The 21431-nt window shown below is 45.1% G+C and overlaps 1 protein-coding gene across 1 annotated transcript; it reads left to right on the forward strand.

Annotated features, from left to right (window-relative positions):
* The first annotated feature begins 608 nt into the window (after positions 1-608).
* LOC309326903 (uncharacterized protein) lies at positions 609-17855 on the forward strand. Its single transcript, XM_081835933.1, has 16 exons — positions 609-703; positions 3161-3338; positions 3442-3570; positions 3659-3756; positions 5030-5156; positions 7179-7273; positions 8933-9113; positions 9942-9973; positions 13566-13736; positions 13867-14041; positions 14360-14488; positions 14588-14685; positions 15332-15458; positions 15960-16054; positions 16598-16778; positions 17283-17855. The coding sequence occupies exons 1-16, from the start codon at positions 695-697 to the stop codon at positions 17393-17395; spliced, it is 1938 nt and encodes a 645-aa protein (XP_081692059.1). The 5' UTR covers positions 609-694; the 3' UTR covers positions 17396-17855.
* Positions 17856-21431: the final 3576 nt, after the last annotated feature.

Raw genomic sequence — 21431 nt, forward strand, 5'->3', positions numbered from 1 at the left:
TCCCCATTTTATCCTTACCACAGCGCTGTGGAGATCGGTTAGACCATGGTTTCCCAAACTTGGGTATCCAGCTGCTTTTGGACTACAACTCCCATCATGCCTAGCTGGCAGGACCAATGGTCAAGGATGATGGGAATTGTAGTCCAAAACAAATCTCTAGAAGGGCCCAACCTTTAAGGACTTAAATGATGCCGGGTGCAGGTCAGAGTTCTCTGATTGTGCTTTTCACACGGGATATGCAGGGACATTTATCCCACATGCTGGTTTCCGTATAGGTAAGGTTAACTTCGTTTTGAAGAGTCTTACCAGGAATAGGCCCCCTTTCAGAAGGCATGCCTAAGCTTCCACGGACTTCAAAACGTGGTACGCCAGCCCAGCTGCATCTGAAGAACCTGAAGCCGAGGGGTGGGACTCATTCTGCTCAGTGCAGTTCTGGATGTCTGCCCCAAAGTCCTGCTTTGATCCCCCCCCCGACTTTAATCCTCAAGGACACACTCCTATAGTCAACACTATCCTAGAGTCACGGCTCTTGGCTGGATGCCTGGGCCTAGCATGAGAAAAACAGCAGTCAGAAGCACCTCCCTCCTCACCCCTCTGGACTCTGTCATATAAGCAGACACACCTTAGGCAGGTCCTGTGCAGTGCAGTTTCTTTCGGAGGCAAGAGAAGAGAGACAAGGTAAAGAAAGTAAAGAATGACCAAGGTTCGTAACTGGAGTAATGAGTGAAGCAAGTTTTGTTCTTCCGGGGTCAGCAAGTGGTGCTGAAGGAGAGCAGGTGCTGAAGGAGAGTGGGGATAAGCAGTAAAGTACAACATGATTTGGGGGGGTAGCTAAACCCCATACATTAACAATGGTAGGATTTTTGATTATTTGAAGGGAAGTTTGCAGGCCAGTGGAAAAATACAGGCCAAGCTTCCTTTCCAAGCCAGGGCCTCACCTGGGATATTAGACATGACAAAAGGTCAAAACAAAACAAATTCCTTCCAGTAGCACCTTAAAGACCAACTAAGTCAGTTCTTGGTATGAGCTTTCGTGTGCATGCACACTTCTTCAGATACACTGAAACAGAAGTTTCCAGACCCTTCTATATAGTGAGAAGGTGGGGAGGGGTATTACTCAGAAGGGTGGTGGGAATGGGTGATTGGCAGATAGCTGTGATGAGCCTGTTGACGACTCTTAACGACTGCAATAGGTCTTACAGGAAAAAGCAAGGGGTGAAAAGGTGAAAAATGGCTTTGTCATGTATAATGAGATAAGAATCCAAGGTCTTTGTTCAGACCAGGTTTTTCCATGGTTTTGAGTTTGGTGATAAGTTGTAATTCAGCAGCTTCTCTTTCCAGTCTATTTCTGAAATTCCTTTGTAGTAAAACAGCTACTTTGAGATCTTGTATAGAATGTCCTGGGAGATTGAAATGTTCTCCTACTGGTTTCTCTGTCTTGTGATTCCTGATGTCCGATTTATGTCCGTTTATTCTTTGGCGTAAGGTCTGGCCTGTTTGTCCAATATAGAGAGCTGAAGGACACTGTTGGCATTTTATGGCATACACAATGTTAGACGATGAGCAATTAAATAGTCCCGAGATGGTATGTGTGATGTTGTTGGGGCCAGTAATGGTGTTGTCCGGGTGTATGTGGCAGCAAAGTTGGCATCTGGGTTTATTGCAGGCTCTGGTGCCAGTGTCCGTGTTAGGTCTGGTTGTAGTATTATTGTGGGTTAGGAGTTGTTTAAGACTGGGTGGCTGTCTGTAGGCAATGAAAGGTCTTCCTCCCAGAGCTTGAGAAAGAGAACTGTCATTGTCCAGGATTCTTTCTCAAGCTCTGGGAGGAAGACCTTTCATTGCCTACAGACAGCCACCCAGTCTTAAACAACTCCTAACCCACAATAATACTACAACCAGACCTAACACGGACACTGGCACCAGAGCCTGCAATAAACCCAGATGCCAACTTTGCTGCCACATACACCCGGACAACACCATTACTGGCCCCAACAACATCACACATACCATCTCGGGACTATTTAATTGCTCATCGTCTAACATTGTGTATGCCATAAAATGCCAACAGTGTCCTTCAGCTCTCTATATTGGACAAACAGGCCAGACCTTACGCCAAAGAATAAACGGACATAAATCGGACATCAGGAATCACAAGACAGAGAAACCAGTAGGAGAACATTTCAATCTCCCAGGACATTCTATACAAGATCTCAAAGTAGCTGTTTTACTACAAAGGAATTTCAGAAATAGACTGGAAAGAGAAGCTGCTGAATTACAACTTATCACCAAACTCAAAACCATGGAAAAACCTGGTCTGAACAAAGACCTTGGATTCTTATCTCATTATACATGACAAAGCCATTTTTCACCTTTTCACCCCTTGCTTTTTCCTGTAAGACCTATTGCAGTCGTTAAGAGTCGTCAACAGGCTCATCACAGCTATCTGCCAATCACCCATTCCCACCACCCTTCTGAGTAATACCCCTCCCCACCTTCTCACTATATAGAAGGGTCTGGAAACTTCTGTTTCAGTGTATCTGAAGAAGTGTGCATGCACACGAAAGCTCATACTAAGAACTGACTTAGTTGGTCTTTAAGGTGCTACTGGAAGGAATTTGTTTTGTTTTGACTATGGCAGACCAACACGGCTACCTATCTGTAAATGACAAAAGGTGTTGCTGGCCCACCTGAGAGGAATTATTGGACCTGGACAGACAGAGGTTGCCATGGTGATGGGGTTTGTGTTTGAGGTGTCAGGAAAAGAGAGTACAGTGGTACCTTGGGTTAAGAACTTAATTTGTTCTGGAGGTCCGTTCTTAACCTGAAACTGTTCTTAACCTGAGGTACCACTTTAGCTAATGGGGCCTCCCTCTGCCGCCGGGCGAGTTCTGTTCTCATCCTGAAGCAAAGTTCTTAACCCGAGGTACTATTTCTGGGTTAGCAGAGTCTGTAACCTGAAGTGTCTGTAACCCGAGGTACCACTGTATTGAGAGCAAGGTGTCCTAGGAAGAAGAAGGGGGTGAAAAAGGCTGGGATGCATCTTAGGCAGGCTGGCTGAAGTCTGGCTAGGAGAGATGCCTTTGATTCCAGGGCTGCACAGCTGTGGGGAACAAGCCCCTCTTGAAATGACCGCACTATATTATTCCTGTTGCTCCATTAGCAGGCAATGGGTCTCGAATCTGAGCTGGAAGGTCTTGACCTGAAGTCCGAGTGTCGTCCAGTGCTGGTGGAAGTTGAGGGAGTCCCTTTGCTCAGAGAAATGGAAGAGAACTGGGATCAACTGAAAGGCTTCCAAGCGCGCCCTGACGATCTTCTCATCTGCACTTACCCCAAAGCAGGTAAATGGAGAGAAATCACATGGGGATGGGAAAGGGGAGACCAAGGGCTACTGGCTTCAGCCTAAGCAGATTTTCTTTGTTGCTATCCACACCTCGCTGGCAGGGACTACATGGATGCAGGAAATTGTGTACATGATCCAGCAAGGAGGAGACCCCCAGAAATATGCTCAGGTGCCAATCTACCTGCGGAACCCCTTCATAGACCTGTTTCCCCCAGAGCCCATACCCTCAGGTGAGTAACAGGCACTAATTCAGGGAGAGGATAGGAAGGGCAAAGACTCTCTCAGCACAAGGTTATAAGTCACCCTCTGCTTTTGCAGGCTTGGAAGTGGCGGCGGGAATGCCCTCTCCACGCACGATCAAATCCCACCTCCCAGTCCAGCTCCTGCCGCCTTCCTTCTGGAAACAAAACTGCAAGGTCAGAACAAGTTGGGCGATGTAGATGGCTTAATAGGAGCTGAGATTCCACCCTGGGTTTCAATTTCAATTTCCGGGCTCAACCTTAGAAATGCAGGAAGCTGCCTTATTCAGACCATTGGTCTTCCAAGTCCAGTTGCTGTCCACACTGACTTCGACAGACAATACAAAGGGTGGTGATATTATAGCACAATGCAAAGTCACAGAAAAATATATCACCAAGGACAAGTGCTCTACAAGAAGGAGTACAGTATAGACAAGCAGACAAATGCTGTTCCGGTAAACTCAGCATTTCTTTCCACAAAGGGGCTTAATCATTGAGCTGTACAACAGCGTCCGGGTCTTGACGTATGAGTTGATGTTACTTCTGTCAAATACACAAGTGACTGTAAAGAAAAAGTCTATGTCTATATTTGTCTGCTTGCCTATACTCCTTATTGTGGAGCACTTGTCCATGGCGATATATTTTTTCTGTGACAATCCACACTGAATAGCAGCCTATATCCAGGGTTTCAAATAGTGGTCACTCCCAGACCTACCTGGAGACGCCAGGAATTGAAACTTGCACGCAAGAAAGATGCTCCACTGCTGAGCTACACCCCTTCTGCCTTGGGACCAGTGATGCAGCCTAGGGAGCAGCCAATCTGAAGGTTGGCAAGCTGTTTTTGTCTGCTAACGTTATCAGGAAAACAGTACAGAAAATGTGAAGCATGGAATGGTAGTTGTCATGGGGAGAAATGCTCAATTGTATGCATTGCAACTGAAATGATACACATGAGCATCTTAAGGAGCTTCGTTAGATCATTATGTCTAGGGTCTAAATTACCTACCTGCACCACTGCCTGGAAAATGTAAAGCTAAAATTAAAAGAGGATGCCTCTAAACATGTTCAGACTGCAAGCTTAATCTGATCCTGCATTAAGCCTGTTTGCAGTGCTAGATTCTGCTTCAGAATATGCGAGATACAAGTGAAGGAGTGCCTCTGAGCATTAGCAGAGTGCCATCAGTGCAACTCCTGCTCCTCACTCATAGTGGTGTGGCCAAGCTGAGTTTGTGTCTTCAATATGGCTTTGTTGTAGATTTAAACATACTGATCTAGCTATAATTCTCATTCAGTTCACGGGGACTTATTTCTGAGTAGACACGCCTAGAACTGTCTTGCGAAAGAACAGAGCACTACAAAAAGCGGGAAGGTGAGGTGATTCGTATGGACTGGAACAGTGCAGAGTAAAAGGCTTGTGACTAGGACTCCTGGGTTCTCTCTTGACCCACAGATCATTTATGTGGCCAGGAATGCCAAGGACAATGCAGTCTCCTACTTTCACTTTCACCGCATGAACAAAATCCTTCCAGAACCTGGAACGTGGGAAGAGTTTATTGAGAAATACATTGCAGGGGGAGGTAAGTGGAGACTAGAGGACAAGAATAGAAGAACAGACACTCCTTTTCAGGAGGCCTTCCTGTTCTAGCAGAGTTGTATCTGTGTAAATACTACTGTTTACTCCAGCTCCAGCATGCTCTCAGTCAGGGCTGAATCTGGGCTTTCTGTCACGCGGGTCAAAGACCCAGTTTGCCACCCCTCCCCCTGGATGCATGCAGACACCCACCCACCCACACCCCTCAACACATTTAATCATAAAGGGCATAAAATGTCGGCAATATACCGGTATCATTTGAATACAAATGAATCCTAAGAAGTATTATGACTGTACAGTATGACCAAAGGGAAAAAGAGCATCCCTTCCAATAAAAGCAAATTGTTTGTCAAAAATAGAACTTCCAGGGTCACAGGATCATTGAAAGACTGCATTTCCATAAGATCAGCCAAGACCCTCTGGTTTTCTTTAAAAAAAATCTCTCTTTGTCTCTTTGAGGCTTTTTGCCACACACCCATCTTCTTGGTTCTGTGCAAACCCTTTCAATGAGTTTTGACATGTAAATTTACTCCCAAGTAAGCTTCAACAACATTCCTTTCCATTCTATTTTTGTTTGATTACTCATTTCAGGAAATGATCATTTTGTAGTCATTTTAGGTTCCCTGTAAAGTGAAGAAATGCTTTTTGTGAGACTAAAGTAGAAAGTGCCCTTCCATTACAACCCTAACGCAGCCGAGCTGACCAGAACTTGCCAGGGAACTGCCTCTGGCAGGAAAAATGCTCACATACCCCTTACTTTCCTGTGTGTAGATCATGTATAGCCTGTAAAATGACTCATCCTTAGCTATATAAGCACAGTCCAGGTTCTGAAGGGATCATAGATTCATAGAATTGTAGAGTTGGAAGAGACCCCAAGGATCATCAGTTGGATTCTCTTCCTCAGTTTCCCACCCCTCCCTCAGTCACTCCAGAATTTCCTTCTCACACAGTAGCAAACCCACAGGGGATCCTATCTTATGCTTCACTGGGGAGAGCCACGCAACCTCTCCAGATCTTCCAACTCTCCCTCTCCCTGCATCTTGTTGTAAATCAGCCTTTTCATCTTTCTCTCTGGCTGAAGCCCAGACATGCTGGGAGCCTCAATGGCGACCCTCTGGAGGCTTCACCCAGAGCAGAAACCCTGGCTAGACCTCCCCACCCGCCAGCTATGGCTTTGCTCTCAGTGTCTGTGGTGTCTGAAGCTGTATACACATGACACTAGCCACAATTCACATCTATCTTGTAGATTCTTGAGGAATACTACATTTTCACCTAATTTGAAAATGTAAGCCACCTTTAAGCTGAAGTGTGACCATTCGTGACAGCTATTGCACATGTACGTATGACAGCTTCATTGAACAGGATTTGGTGGAGGGTGAAGCCAAGGAGAGCCCAGATAGGTAATGCGCATTGGACAAATACATTCCTGCCCAGTCTCTGGTCTGTATAGCAAGGTAAGAAATGCTCCTTGAAATGCAGCGGGGGGTAAAAGACTTTGCTGCATTTTAAGCTGCTAAAGTGTACATAGGTTAAGTCTTCTAATACAGGAAGAGAAATGAGATTATTGGTTAGTGCAAAGAATGGAGAGTCTGAAAAATCCTCTGAAGCAAGCGGGCAAGTCATGTGAACCTGCAAAGTTATTTGCTGTTGTTTTTCCAGCCATGGGGAAAGTTGCACTATGGGGAAGAGGCGGACACAGGTCTGGGCACCATGCTTCACTCTCTAACCCAGGGGTAGGCAACCTAAGGCCCGTGGGCCAGATGCGGGCCAATCGCCTTCTCAATACAGCCCGCGGATGGTCCAGGAACCTGCATGTTTTTACATGAGTGGAATGAGTGCTTTCATTTCAAATGTGTGCTTTTATTTGTGGGGCACTGGAATTTGTTCATTCCCCACCCCCCAAAAATATATATAGTCCAGCCCACCACATGGTCTGAGGGATGGTGGACTGGCCCATGGCTGAAAAAGGTTGCTGACCCCTGCTCTAACCCTTCGGTCTATTTTTTAGTGACCTACGGCTCATGGGCCAACCATGTTCGTGGATGGTGGGAGGCCAAAGAACGTCACCCAATTCTGTACGTTTTTTACGAAGACGTGAAAGAGGTAAGAGGCAACATACACATAAGGCTGTAGGTTCCACTAAGGAGATTATTTGCACTAGAAATGCTTTGAAGAAATATTCTGACGCCGTGGGCTTCTGGCAGCAGGGCCCCAAAAGAGCCAGAAACAAATTCAGTGAGCATAACATAACAGACTCCAAGTCATAAGGAGCCAGATTCCATCATGTGGTAAAATGTATTTCATCTCGCAGGCAATCCCTGGGGGTGAGGAGAATTCACAGAATCATAGAGAAGTAAAGAATAGGAATAGGAATAGGATGTCCCTATTTCCATCAGGGAAATGTTGTGCTGGTGGTGCTGCTGCTAGAGACCGTCAAGGAAGGGGTCACTTTCCCAAGTCCTCCCTCCAAGCTTCTAATCAATCACACGCAGGGACTGAATGGGTTACCAGGCTTTATTGGCTTCTTCTCTGGTAATACCAGCTACAGAACATCAAACAGCAAGTCTAAAACACAGCGTGTTCTCTCCCTCCCCCAGCAGGTTAACTCAAAGGTTTATAGGGGCTAGGAATGCTGTCAACCAGCCAGCCCCATCGCATGCTCCCACTTTGGGAACTAATTGTTACCACCTGCCTGAGGGGCCCCACCCAGCGGTCCCTGCTCACAGGATCACGACTTCACAACAGAGACTGCCCGGTTGGCGCTGACCCATGACAGGGTCTTTTTAGTGGTAGCTCTCTGTGGAATGCCCTCCATAGTGAGGTGGATCTGTTTCCCTCATTACTGACTTTCATGAGGAATTTAAAAACATTTCTGTTTATGCATTTGATGGCTGAAAGATACTGTTCTGGGCGATCCTGAAATCACTGCTTTGAGAACATTTTTAACGGTTTGGAGAACGCTTTTTTTAAAAAAAATTATTGATGTTTTTGCCACCCTGGGCTCCTTTGGCTTAAGGTGGGATTATTATTAGTAGTAGTCACTAAATTTAATGATGCTGCTGTTGATGATGGTTTAGGAATACTAGATTTCTAGATGAACAAAACCTGATTTGCCACACTACCCATCACAACTCTTGTCTTTCTTTCTTTCTTTCTTTCTTTCTTTCTTTCTTTCTTTCTTTCTTTCTTTCTTTCTAACTGCTGTTGCTTCTTCTTTTTTCATGATGATGATGATGATCATGACAAAGTAATGATCATAAATATATAAGAATAAAAATGTGCACCACACCACCAAGACCATTCCATTGTAATTATTCAACCTCCCAAAATTTCAACACCTCTTGCGATGGTTTGCCCCTTTTTATTTTAACAGTACAAATTCTACAAACGCCTTCCATATTTCCTTGAAATCATTTTTCCTGCATATTCCCTGTCTTACCTTAATGACACGTTAATTTATCATTAATAGCTATATCCCACACCTCTTTATACCATTCCCCCATTTTATATTCTGCTTGCCCCTTCCATTTCCTAGCTATCATAATTTGTGCAGCTGTCAATAAATTTGTGAGCAAGTCCTTCATAGTCTGCAAACCTTCCACCCCATCATAAATTGATAATAATGCTACCTCTGGACTTTTGGTCAGCTTTAACCCAGTGATTTGTGTTATCTCCTTCAACACCCTTTGCCAGAAAAAAAAATCATATTTACACCCCCACCACATGTGAACATAATTCCCAATTGCCTTTCTTTTTCTATAGGATCCGGCCCGGGAAATTCAGAAGGTAGCCCGGTTCCTGGGAATAGAGCTCCCAGAATTTGTTCTCAACCAGATTGTGCAGCACACAGATTTTGAGAACATGAAAACAAACCCAATGACAAATTATACCACCTTCTCTTCTGCCTTCCTGGACCAAAGCATCTCGCCCTTCATGAGAAAAGGTGGGAACCAAAGACCCATCTGACAGGAGGGGGGAGGGGACTGATAGGGGCAACAGTGAAAGCAAGCAGTGCACAATCACTTTCAGTCAGGGTGTGTTATAAGAATTTTAAGGTCTTATATATATATAAAATAGATGTTCATAAATGTACCAAGCAAACACATACAAATATGTAAACCACATGTCTGAAACCCACAGAAAAGCCCTGAAACCATTTTCTCTCTTCCAAATTGACCTCATATATTTCTCTGCAAGGTCGAAGGAAATGGGGAGCCTTCCCATTGTCTCTTTGCTCACAAATCCTGTCTCAAGGGCACATTTAAGATGTGAAAAGGGTGACCCTGTGACCTGTCACCTGGATTCAGGAGTTGAGTAGTTATCATAACAAAAGAGTGGCCAGGATGCCTAGGTAACCCAATCAAGTAACCTAGCAGACAGGAGAAAAAACAACGCACTCAGATTTCTGTTGTAGTCCGCCCCTTCTCTGATGTATTAAGGGGGTGGTCTTGGGCTACACCCCTTCTGTGCTGTAGGTATGATGTATCTGGGGGGTGGTCTTGAGCTACAGGGTGGGCAATTTCACAGTCTATATAAGGGCAGACACACCTTTGTTCTTGGTCCTCCTCCTCTCTCCTGCGTGTGGGGTGAGCACCCTGTTGCAACAGCTTTAATAAAGATCGGGCTTATAGCTGCTTTGCTGCCGTATATCCTGGTCTGGTCTCGAATTTCCTAACCGGTTTGAGCCTTAAAAGGTACGCTCTCTCCAAAGGTCCAGTCTTCCTTAAGAAGTTGAACCCCTTGTAGGGACCCCTCAATATTCTTATTTCAGGTGCCAACTTGAATAAAATATTTGGGGGGCAGGTAAGTCCTGCCTCACATAATTGATTGCATGGCACGGCACGGCATGGCACACATGCACACTTTGAATGGCAGTGCCCATCAGACTTTGGGGATGTGGCCCTTTCATTGGCTGACCCCCCCCCGGGGGGGGGCTACTTGGTGCCCTGCATTCAGGGTAGTTCAGCAATATTATGAAATAGCTATTGGAAGTGACAACCTTCAGAGATTTTGGGAGTCATTTTGAACTCGGGAATGTTGAAAAGGGAGATGAGGATTGTGCTTCATTTGGGGGGGGGGGTGTTGATCCTGTCCCTTAGCCAGTCAGCTGGTAGAAGCTAACGGTTGGGAGATAATTGTAGCCCTCCCATCACTCACCACTGTTCTGTCCCATGATGCTCAATCCGCCTCAAAAAGTAATAGCCAGGAATTTGCTTTCAGGTATAAGTGGGTAACAAGGACCGTGCATTTAAGATTGTAAAATCTTCAACATCTTTGCCTCCACACAACAACCCTGTAAGGTGGGTCAGTATATATCACTCCTAATTTCCAGTTGGAGTACCGGAGCTGAGAGATGGTGAAAGGCTCAAGGCCAAACAGTGAATTCATAACCGAAGTAGGAATGACACACCGGCTCCAAAATGAAATGTACAGCTTGCAGGAGGGAGATTTTTACTTCAGGCAGAGAAACTATTGGGCCAGTAGTCCCTCACATCAGCCAAAGGTTTGCCCTAGACTACTTCCCAGAATCCTGTGCAAGAGTTCCTGAGCAGATTTACTAAGTTGAGGAAGGGCTCCCTAAACGGAGAAAGTTTGAAATCTGCTGAGTTAAAAGAAAAAGAAAAGAAGATAGGAAAACAGATGGTTGAAGGGATGTTAAACAGCTTAATTTTTTCTGGATTGTCTTCCCCACCTGCAGGAACCGTAGGAAACTGGAAGGAACACTTCACAGTGGCTCAAAGTGAACAGCTAGATCATGTCTGTGCCCAGTTATTAAAGGGCAGCGACCTGACCTTCCGCACACAGCTGTAAGCATCTCTCCATGCCTCACAGAGAGACTTTCAGTCTTTCTTGGTTATACAATACTACTGATTGAGGTGTTGTTTCTCAGACAGCTTTTAGGTTGTTGTTGTTGTTATTTTACAATCAAGCAGTGTATAAATTTAATGAAATAAATAATTAAACCAGCTCCACACCGACTGGAGTCCTTAAGCCATTCCTAATTCATGTCCAGCAAACGTGTGAACAGGGGTGGACCTTGGTAATATGCCACCCTGTGTGAGGCCATTTGACACCCTCGCCACAGCCCTCAAGGTGCCTGCTAGGACTTTGGGAAGGGGGCTCGAGGCTCTGATGGGGTCCTAGAGCCTTCCTACCCACTTCCCAACCCCTGTTGGTGTGTACACAAACAGAAACGAATCTGAAACTAACGAAACAGTGCTGATGTGAACAGCTTGGGGTGGGGGAAGGATCTGTAAAAGCACTGATGAAGACAAGCACTGAGTTCTAAGGCAGCAATATGAGCACAGCCTTAAAAATAGCAGGGGCTTTTCCTCATCAGATCTAAATTGAATGGGTCAAACGCCAGAGGATCACAAGGAAAGGGTTTGTTGGCCCCTGTCCTCCACCATTCGCCATATCTACATGGTCCTATAAAGTCCTTTCCTCACCGGCTGATGCTGGAAGTGAGTCTGGCTGGGGGAAGGCAGTGCTGCGGCAGGAGAGATTGATCACCACCTCACCGCATGACATTTGGGTGTTTTAAATTGTACCCTGCTTTGTTTTAGGTCTTAAATGGGGCAGTTGCAAATGGGTCCCACATTTTCCCGCATTGTTTGTGCTTGAGTGGGTCTTTGTTTATGAAAAACAAACGTATTTTTGTTGCATGCTCCTCTCTTCTCTGAGCAACAAAACATTTCCAGGGCAGTGCTGTGGGGTTTTTGCAGCGTCAACCGACTAACAATGGGTGACCTGTCTTATTTCTCCCTCGTTGCCACCACCTGCTTATACGTCACCCCTCCAGACAGCAATAATGTGGTATCGTCAGGAAAGCAACACAGAACAACTAACAAAGCAGAATAAGACCACCAGGAATGTACAATTGTTGTGTCAAGAACATGTCCACAATAAAACACCACGGGGTGGGCAGTAGCAAATGATATTTAAGTGTTGCTCTAAATTGAACAAAGAAAGGTTGAGCCTTTTCTGTTGTGGCATCTAGTGGGGGAAAGCAGTGGCATTGCATGGTTTGCTGGTGCCCAGGGCGCCTGCCACCGGGGGGGGGAGGGGGCAGAGGGTGAAAAGAACCCGCTGCACCAGCCCAGCTCTCACCACCAGAGCCAAGTGGGTCTGTGCTGCACCACCGGCCCACCCATGCAGGGGGGAGCCCAGCTAGCCGACACAACCCTTGGTGTGTGAATCCCACCCCGCCCCCAGACACTGGCCAGGTAGCCATTCAGTGAGGGGGCAGGGGATGTGGTAGTGAGGCCAGGCTGGGCTTTGGGGTCCAGAGACCCCAGGCGGAAGGCAGGGCGGGACAGGGATCCCTGCATGGGGGTGCCTGGTTCATGCCCCCTCAAAATTGTATGCCTGGGGCTATGGCCCCCTGGCCCCCTCACGCTGCGCCCCTAGGGCAAAGGTCAAACTATCAGGCAGGACACCTGGATTCTCTGTAAGAAAATATGGTTTACGGGCAGTATTAGAAACTGAGATATGAAAGCTAGGAGCTAAATGGCACCTTAAACCTAGGTTATGGGCACAACAATGGAATGTCTAGGCACACTTTTTAAATAACAAGAATACAAAGCTGAAAATGAGTGGACTGCAGCTAAAATATTACGTTCATTTTTCACATGGTCTAGTCCTTCCCTCTGGGAGAGACAGCAGTTGGAGGGGGATACTGAGATAAGGCCACTGGCTGACTATTACGCACTCTCTATGCCTCTTCTGACCACCCTCATGCCAGGGACTACTTGATTTCAGGAAATGGTAGACTTGATAGGACAAGGAAGAGATCTACATAAATGTGCTCAGATGCCCTTCACAGAGACGTGCCTTCCAAAATCCATCCCTCGGGTGAATAATAGGTATCAATTGAATTATATAATGGGTGAGAGTTTGAGTGTTTGAAAGGCTTCTTAGCACCAGGTTGGATGTTCACCCTCTGGAGTTGCAGTTGTGGAACAAGTGGAGGCAGTGTCCTTTTCCTGCATTCTCAAATATCACCTCCAGGTCCATCTCCTGCCCCATTCCTTCCAGAAAGTCACGACTTGAGTCAGGGAAGTACTAATTTGTAAACGTTTGTTATCTAGACCTGCAGGATTCCTTGCCCTGAACTGAGTACAGTAACTGCAGATCAAAGGTTGAAGGCCCTTCCCTTGGTATGAAGCAATATGGTAGGACAAAGCTTATCCTGGGCTGTTCAGGAAACACCTGGGTTTGCTACCTGTGTACACATGCTAAGGGGTTAAATTAGCTAGGGTGGAGACTGAGGTTCCATACCAGTGCCTTTGATAAAGTATCATGGGAGAGAGAGAGAGAGAGAGAGAGGGAGGGAGGGAGGGAGGGAGTTATCTCACACAATTTTAGCCAACTAGCGGAATTACTGCCAATTTAGGGGAAGGTCCTGGCTGGATGCCCAGCCAAAGCATACAGGAGACTTCAACTGGGGAAGTACACACCCTGCTCTCTCAATTTGCAATTCCTGGGTCAAGAACTAACTTCAGGAAACAAGAGGAAGACAGAAGAAAGGAGAGAAGTGCAGCTGTCTGAAAGGAGAGGAGAGCTGGTAGGTGGCCATGAAGTTTTACTCCCCTACTAGGATTTGGCCCAAAAGGAAGTAAAGGAAGCAGCAGCAGCTCTTTGGGGGGGGGGACAAGGAGTGGGTCATATTTGACTACAATATATTTTGCTTCCAGGTGATGGATCGTGAATCAGGGCCAGGAGATTTTGACCCCACGCACCCCAAGCGAGCAACCCTGGAGGAGATTGAAGGGGTCCTTTTCCCCAATACATTACACGAGCACTGGGGTACCATACAGGGCTTTAAAGCCCGACCTGACGATCTTCTCATCTGCACTTACCCCAAAGCAGGTAAAGGGGTTCATAAAGAGAGAAATAAGGAAAACTGAGCATGGCAGAGGGGAGATACTAAGGGAACATAAGGGATGGTGGGATACTGGATGAATGGTGGTGGTGCTTAATTTGAGCAGCAGCATAAAAGACGGTTCAAAACAAATTTCAATCACAAGACTATCATGGGTCCTATAACATACCTACCTGCAAATATACTAGGGGCTGTGCCCCTGCTTGCTTGCTCGCCAACCCCCTGCCACCCCCCCATTAACCCCCTAGAGCTTCCTCTTCCCACTCCACTACTAACTACTAAGCTTTCCCACTTTCCTCTGGCAGGGACCACCTGGATCCAGCAAATAGTGAGCATGGTTCAGCATAGAGGTGACCTGGAGAAATGTAATCAGAAACCCATCTATGAGCGGATGCCCTTCATAGACATGCCTCCTATGAAACCTTTAGTTTCTGGTGAGTAGTGGGTACTGTTTAACTTTTGAGAAGAGAGTGGTGAGGGTAGAGTGAAGGGCTTATCATCATGAGGCTGGATTGTGCCCTCTGTTCTTTCAGGTGTTGAACAGGCAGACCTAATGCCCTCTCCACGTATACTCAAAAGTCACCTCCCGGTTCAGCTCCTTCCTGCTTCTTTTTGGGAACAGAAATGCAAGGTCAGGATAATTCACCAGGGTGAGACTGATGAAAGGGCAAGGTTTAATGTAAACCAATGTTAATCTCTCAGTTCCGTTGTTTTGATATTCTGGCACGAAGCCATGATCATGTGGAATTGTCACCAAAAGAGAGGATGTTTCAAGAGCACGGGTCTCTTCTTTTTGCCCTCATCATTGTCTTGCTTTTGCTTTTATCACGGAATAATTTCAGCTTCTAGACTTCGATATTTTGAGTAGTGGGCTGGCCTTGTGTGAATTGTCCTTCCAGACCAGCTTTGAGCCTTCATAACCTCTTTCCACTAAAAGGAATTAAACACCAGCACAATCCACATGAGGTGGTTGGTGGGTTGGTGTTATGGCTGCTTCTTGTTTCATTTCACTGAGCAATGAACGAACGAACTAACACACACACACACACACACACACACACACACACACACTCCAACCCAACCCAAATAATATTCTTAATAAAAATTGCATCACATGGGCTTCCATTTAAGAACCATCACTTCATTTAATGTTTAAAAACAAGGCATAGGTAACTGCTGGCAAAATGAGAGGAGTACAGATTGGAGCTGAGAGGGTGAGCGAGAGGCCTGACGCTCGGACTTCCCTGTCATCTTTTCTTTCGGATGTATTTCTGCAGGTCATTTATGTGGCCAGAAATGCCAAGGACAATGTGGTCTCCTATTTCCATTTCCACCACATGAGCAAGATAATGCCAGAGACTGGAACCTGGAATGAGTTTCTGGAGAATTTCGTTGCTGGGAAGGGTGAGTGGAGGAGGCGAAGAGATGGGAGGAAAGAAGACATTACCCGCAAGAGCCTTCCTAAGGCCAGGGAAAGAGGCCAGGATCCCTGGGCTCAGTTTTCAGTGATGTGATGAGAACGGGCCTACTGAGATACCTCTGCAGTGGTGGTTATTGCACTCTATGCTACAATCCTTTTGGATAAAGATCAGTTTTTAAATTTAAAAATAAACAGAAACATAAATGTACCGCAGAAGGAGAAAATTATGTGAATCCACAAAGCCCCTCACTATATTCTTTCCTTGATATTAGGTAGAAACGGGGGGGGGGGGGTATTGTTTTTGATTTGTACTATGTTATGCATTTTTGTGTGATCCCCGGGTGAAGGGTGATGTAGAAATATAATGTTAAAAAATAATAAATAACTAAAATATACTCTGTGCATCAGGACACAGGGAGGAAGATGTGAGACGAATCTGAGATGCCATGTTCACTTTCTACTGGTCCATTTATTTATTTTTGCAGTTGCCTGGGGCTCTTGGTCTGACCATGTTCGTGGTTGGTGGGAGGCCAAGGACCGTCACCCAGTCCTCTACCTCTTTTATGAAGATATGAAAGAGGTAAGAAGGTCTCTCTCTCTCTCTCTCTCTCTCTCTCTCTCTCTCTCTCTCACACACACACACACACACACACACACACATCTCAAAGACGGTACTTTCTGACGGCAGTGCCGCAGTCTAGCAAGAAACAAATGTGAGGGGGGCACTTCGCGTTTCCAAAAAACGACATGCATCACAAAAAAGAAGACATTGATTTGCATACAATGTGGACATGCTGGTGTATATGCATAGTTGCAAATATTTAAACAATTATTGTAATTTAAATAGCAACACAGTTATAGCTCACCATTGTGAGGAAGACTGTAATCGGGCGGCCTGTGTGTTTGCTCAGTCTGCTGTTCTGATGCTGTTGATGGGCATCTTCAAGGCCCACACTCTCCTTTCTGGTGTTTCTCCATCTTCCACCTGGACTTGGGCCAGGCAGCCTTTCGGCTAGAGGACTGCCCTCTGTTAAGTAGGAGACACAGCCTCCCTAAAGCCAGGGAAGTGCCTTAAGGTAAACTCTCTATCACTAACAGGCCCATGTTGTCTTTCTCTCCTTAGGACCCAGCCCGGGAAATCCGAAAAGTGATCCAGTTTATGGGCCTAGAACTCCCAGAATCAGTTCTGAACCAGATTGTGGAGCACACAAAGTTTGAGAGCATGAAAGCAAACCCGATGGCTAATTACAGCACCCTGCCCTCCTTTCTCGTGGACCATAGTGTGTCACCCTTCATGAGAAAAGGTGAGAGAAAACAGGTCTTAGGGGACCGTTTGGAGAATCTGCAGGATGCAGGAGGGGGAGGGAGTGTTGTCACATTCTAAATGGGGCAAAAGCAAAGTCCGGAAGTTATTTCTTTTTATTGGGGTTAGGAACTGGTTTTGGCTTCTTGTTCGACAATATCAGAAGTGTAGAAGCAATTGCCAAGCATGGAACAGGGGGCTGGGGAGATGAGAAATGTTATTTGTTAGCTGAGGTGAAACATATAAGGCCACCCTGTAAGACAATTAAATTACTAGGATCTGAAATTACCTAGTGGTTCTGCTCTTGCTAAGAGGGTAACAGTAAGACTCAGTAGTCTGTGTTTGCTTTGGAACATTTCCCAGGTGCTCTGCAGTGAACTGCAATTGTGGCAGAAGTTCAGGGTCCCATAAAGACAGAGTATGAAACGCAAGACTGCTAGGAAAGGTGCCTGGCAAAACCAGGCTGTCAATGTTTTTCTTTTCTGACCTGGTTTCCCACCTGCAGGCACTGTTGGAAACTGGAAGAAACACTTCACAGTGGCTCAAAGTGAATGGCTAGATGACACCTGCGCTCAGTTACTGAAGGGCAGCGGCCTGAACTTTCGCACAGAGATATAAACGCACCTCTATGCTCCACATCAGGATTTTCACAACAATAGGCCTGGAGTGCTGACTTGACCTGCATTCAGTACAATACAGGACTGAAGCCACAAGCAAGGCCTACCTAAAATGAATTTTGTGGGAATGGTTCCTGTTATGTACTGAAGTTCTCACCCTGGGCCAGCAGGGGGATACTGTAGATAGTTATGCAAATAAGGGATCAAAAGTGACATTCAGTGATTGGATAGTTTTAGAAAATTGTTACAGTTACATTGGACTGGAACTCTATATAAGCAGGCTGACTGAACCCTTCAATTCAGTTCTGTCCTGGCCAGTGAATAAACAAGAGCTGTTTGAAGAATCGCTGTGTTGTCTGATATGTTCACCCACAACTTAACAGTTCCTGTTCCATTTTAGAATTTGTGGCTGTCCTTTGTTTGCTTTTGCAAAGTAAATAAACAAACAGGTTTGCTCTGTTGCCATGCTTGCTCTTCTCATGTTCAGAGAATAAGCCCTTACAGAACACAAATAACCCCTCCTCTGAAAGTGCTATTTTCATTGGTCAGAAATCCTCATTTCCAAAAGAGAGACCATAGGCTGGAGTTCTGGCTGTTCTGCTTGCCTTAGGGCAGGGATGGGGAACCTGCCCCCTCCCCGATGTTGCTGGACTACAACTCCCATCATCCTTCACCATTGGCAATGCTGTCTAGGGTTGATAGGAATTGGAGTACAACGTCATATGGAGGCCCAGAGTCTGTTTCTTTCTTTCTTTCTTAAATATTTATTGAGGTTTTTCATAATAAAATAGAGTCAAAGAAGATACACCAATAACAACAATCAACAAAAAAGAAAAACAAACAGAGTCAAAAACGGCACAACATAACAAAAGAGAAATAAAAAAAAAGAGAAAAAATTATTACTTGCCTTTACTATCTCTAGAACCCTCTTTCCTGACTTCCTCACATCTCCCTTTTCTGTGTTCTCCTTTACACAATCAATTTTAGCAATTTCCTACCCTCTTTCCAATCTTGTTCCATGTTGTATACTTCAACCTATTATGCATTTACTTTCCTTCTCTTTTAAACACTATTTCACATGTTCATTTATAACTTAATCCCTTATATCATTTATTTAATCACAACATAATAATGCTCTGGTCTTACCCCTTCTTTTCCACATCATTTTTGCATATTTCTTTTTACCAATTTCCTAATGCCATATTATTTTTATATCCAACATCATTTTAACATTCAAACATTTTGCAATGTTTTTGTAGATATTCTTTGAACTTCTTCCAGTCCTCTTCCACTGATTCTTCTCCCCGGTCTCGGATTCTGCCAGTCATTTCTGCCAACTCCATGTAGTCGATCACTTGCATCTGCCATTCTTCCAAAGTGGGCAAATCTTGTGTCTTCCAAAGCTTTGCGATGAGTATTCTTGCTGCAGTTGTTACATACATAAAGAGTATTCTATCTTTCTTTGGCACCGATTGGCCGACAATGCCCAGAAGGAAGGCCTCTGGTTTCTTAGGGAAGGTATATTTAAATACCTTTTTTAGTTCATTATATATCATTTCCCAGAAAGCCTTAACCTTTGGGCAAGTCCACCAAAGGTGAAAGAATGTTCCCTCAGTTTCTTTACATTTCCAACATTTATTATCAGGCAAATGGTAAATTTTTGCAAGCTTGACTGGGGCCATGTACCACCTATATATCATTTTCATAATATTTTCTCTTAAGGCATTACATGCCGTAAACTTCATATCGGTGGTCCACAACTTTTCCCAGTCAGCAAACATAATGTTATAACCAATGTCCTGTGCCCATTTAATCATAGCTGATTTGACCGTTTCATCCTGAGTATTCCATTTCAACAGCAAGTTATACATTCTTGACAAGTTCTTGGTTTTGGGTTCTAACAATTCTATTTCTCATTTCGATTTTTCCACCTGGAAGCCTATTTTTTTATCCAGATTGAAGGCTTCTCTTATTTGGTAATAATGTAACCAGTCTCGCACCTTATCTTTCAGTTTCTCAAAACTCTGCAATCTCAATATATCTCGATCTTGTTCTAATATCTCCCAGTATTTTGGCCATTTAGCCTCCATATTAAGTTTTTTCAGAGCCTTAGCCTCCATAGGTGATAGCCACCTTGGAGTCTTGTTTTCCAGTAAATCTTTATATCTTGTCCAGACATTTAACAAAGCTTTCCTGACAATATGGTTTTTGAATGCTCTATCGACTTTTACCTTGTCGTACCATAAATATGCATGCCATCCAAAAGCATTATTGAACCCTTCCAAATCCAAAATGTCAGTGTTCTCAAGAAGTAGCCAGTCTTTCATCCAGCAGAATGCTGCTGATTCATAATACAACTTCATGTCTGGCAGGGCAAACCCCCCTCTTTCTTTAGCATCAGTCAATATTTTAAATTTTATTCTGAGCTTTTTGCCCTGCCAGACAAATTTAGAAATATCTCTTTGCCACCTCTTAAAACAGTCCATCTTGTCCACAATCTGTAAATTTTGGAACAAAAACAAAATTTTTGGCAATACATTCATCTTTATAGCAGCAATCCGGCCCAACAAGGAAAGCTTCAATTTTGACCAAATTTCTAAATCTTTTTTGACTTCTGACCAACATTTCTCATAGTTCTCTTTAAATAAATTCAAGTTTTTAGCCGTCATATTGATCCCTAGGTACTTCACTTTCTTAACCACAGTTAGCTCTGCACTTTAACAGAGTCTGTTTCTCTGCACTTTAACCTTCTAAATGGCAAGACAGTCTGTTGCTGGAGGATAAGGCCATGATGGAGAAAGGTGGGCAACGATTCCTACTTCCTTGTGTTTTTTGACAAGGATTGCCTCCTGTTTTCTCTGGCAGTCTTCAAGCAGAAAATCCACATTTCTCAACAGGCAAGCCCACTTGGCTCCCTTCCATGTATGTAATATGTAACCAGACTTACATAAAATTTAGAAGTACCTGTTAAGAGTTGGTGATACGACTCCACCTGTGAACTTTGGATTGCTTAGGAAATGGTCCCACTCATCTTTTTGAGTGCCTGGCAGACAACAGTCATGTTGGGGGCAAAAAAGGGTGGGGCGCCCCAGATTTGAAGGGTGCATTTAGATAGGACAGTATTGTGTGAGTTTTCCTGATTACAGTATAATGCTAGAACTTCTGCCCCATTTTCTGACAGTCCTGAACTGTGGCATTTGACCAATATATTGGCACGCTGCACTAAATTTTACTCACTCCAGTAGGTGTGGCACAACAGCAAACACCCATAAAAAATATTGGAGCAGTTTACAACAATTGCACATAAAACCATGTGCTAAAAACCATATAAAAAGTTAAAATCTGCCTTGCCAACACCTGAAGATTTCCCTACAATGCCTCTGTATACAGTGGTGCCTTGCAAGACGAAATTAATTCGTTCCGCAAGTTTTTTCGTCTTGCGAGTTTTTCGTCTTGCGAAGCACGGTTTCCCATAGGAATGCATTGAAAATCAATCAATGTGTTCCTATGGAAACCGCCTTCAGACCAGGTCCGGGGACAGTCTGTCCCCCGACCCCTTCTGAAGGCTGGGGGTGGGGGGGGACAAGGGCTTTTCTTCCCACCCCCAGCATTTTAAAAAACCCCGGGACAGCGGAGGACTGCTCCGCTGTCCGGGGCGATCTTAAAATGCTGGTGGGCGGCAGAGAAGCCTTCGCTGCCGCCTCCCAGCATTTTAAAAAAACCTGCCTGCCTTCCCGGGAGAGCGGAGAAACGCGCGTTTCTCCGCTTTCCCGGACGGCTTTTGAAGTCCGCTGTCCGGGGCGATCTTAAAATGCTGGCGGGCGGCAGCGCTGCCGCCCACCAGCATTTTAAGATCGCCCCGGACAGCGGAGAAGTCCTCTGCTGTCCCGGGGTTTTTTAAAATGCTGGCAGGCGACAGCGTTGCAGCCCACCAGCATTTTAAGATCGCCCCGGACAGCGGACTTCAAAAGCCGTCCGGGAAAGCGGAGAAATGCGCGTTTCTCCGCTCTCCCGGGAAGGCAGGCAGGCAGGGGGGA

Source organism: Podarcis erhardii (genome assembly GCF_964252035.2).
Source record: "Podarcis erhardii genome assembly, chromosome: 13".
Lineage (NCBI taxonomy): Eukaryota > Metazoa > Chordata > Lepidosauria > Squamata > Lacertidae > Podarcis > Podarcis erhardii.

Bases quoted from the DNA above. Each gene is read 5' to 3' on its own strand.
- LOC309326903 (XM_081835933.1), top strand. The intron at 3,571-3,658 runs GTGAGTAACAGG...CTGCTTTTGCAG, and splicing joins CCCAGAGCCCATACCCTCAG to GCTTGGAAGTGGCGGCGGGA. The intron at 14,042-14,359 runs GTAAAGGGGTTC...TTCCTCTGGCAG, and splicing joins CTGCACTTACCCCAAAGCAG to GGACCACCTGGATCCAGCAA.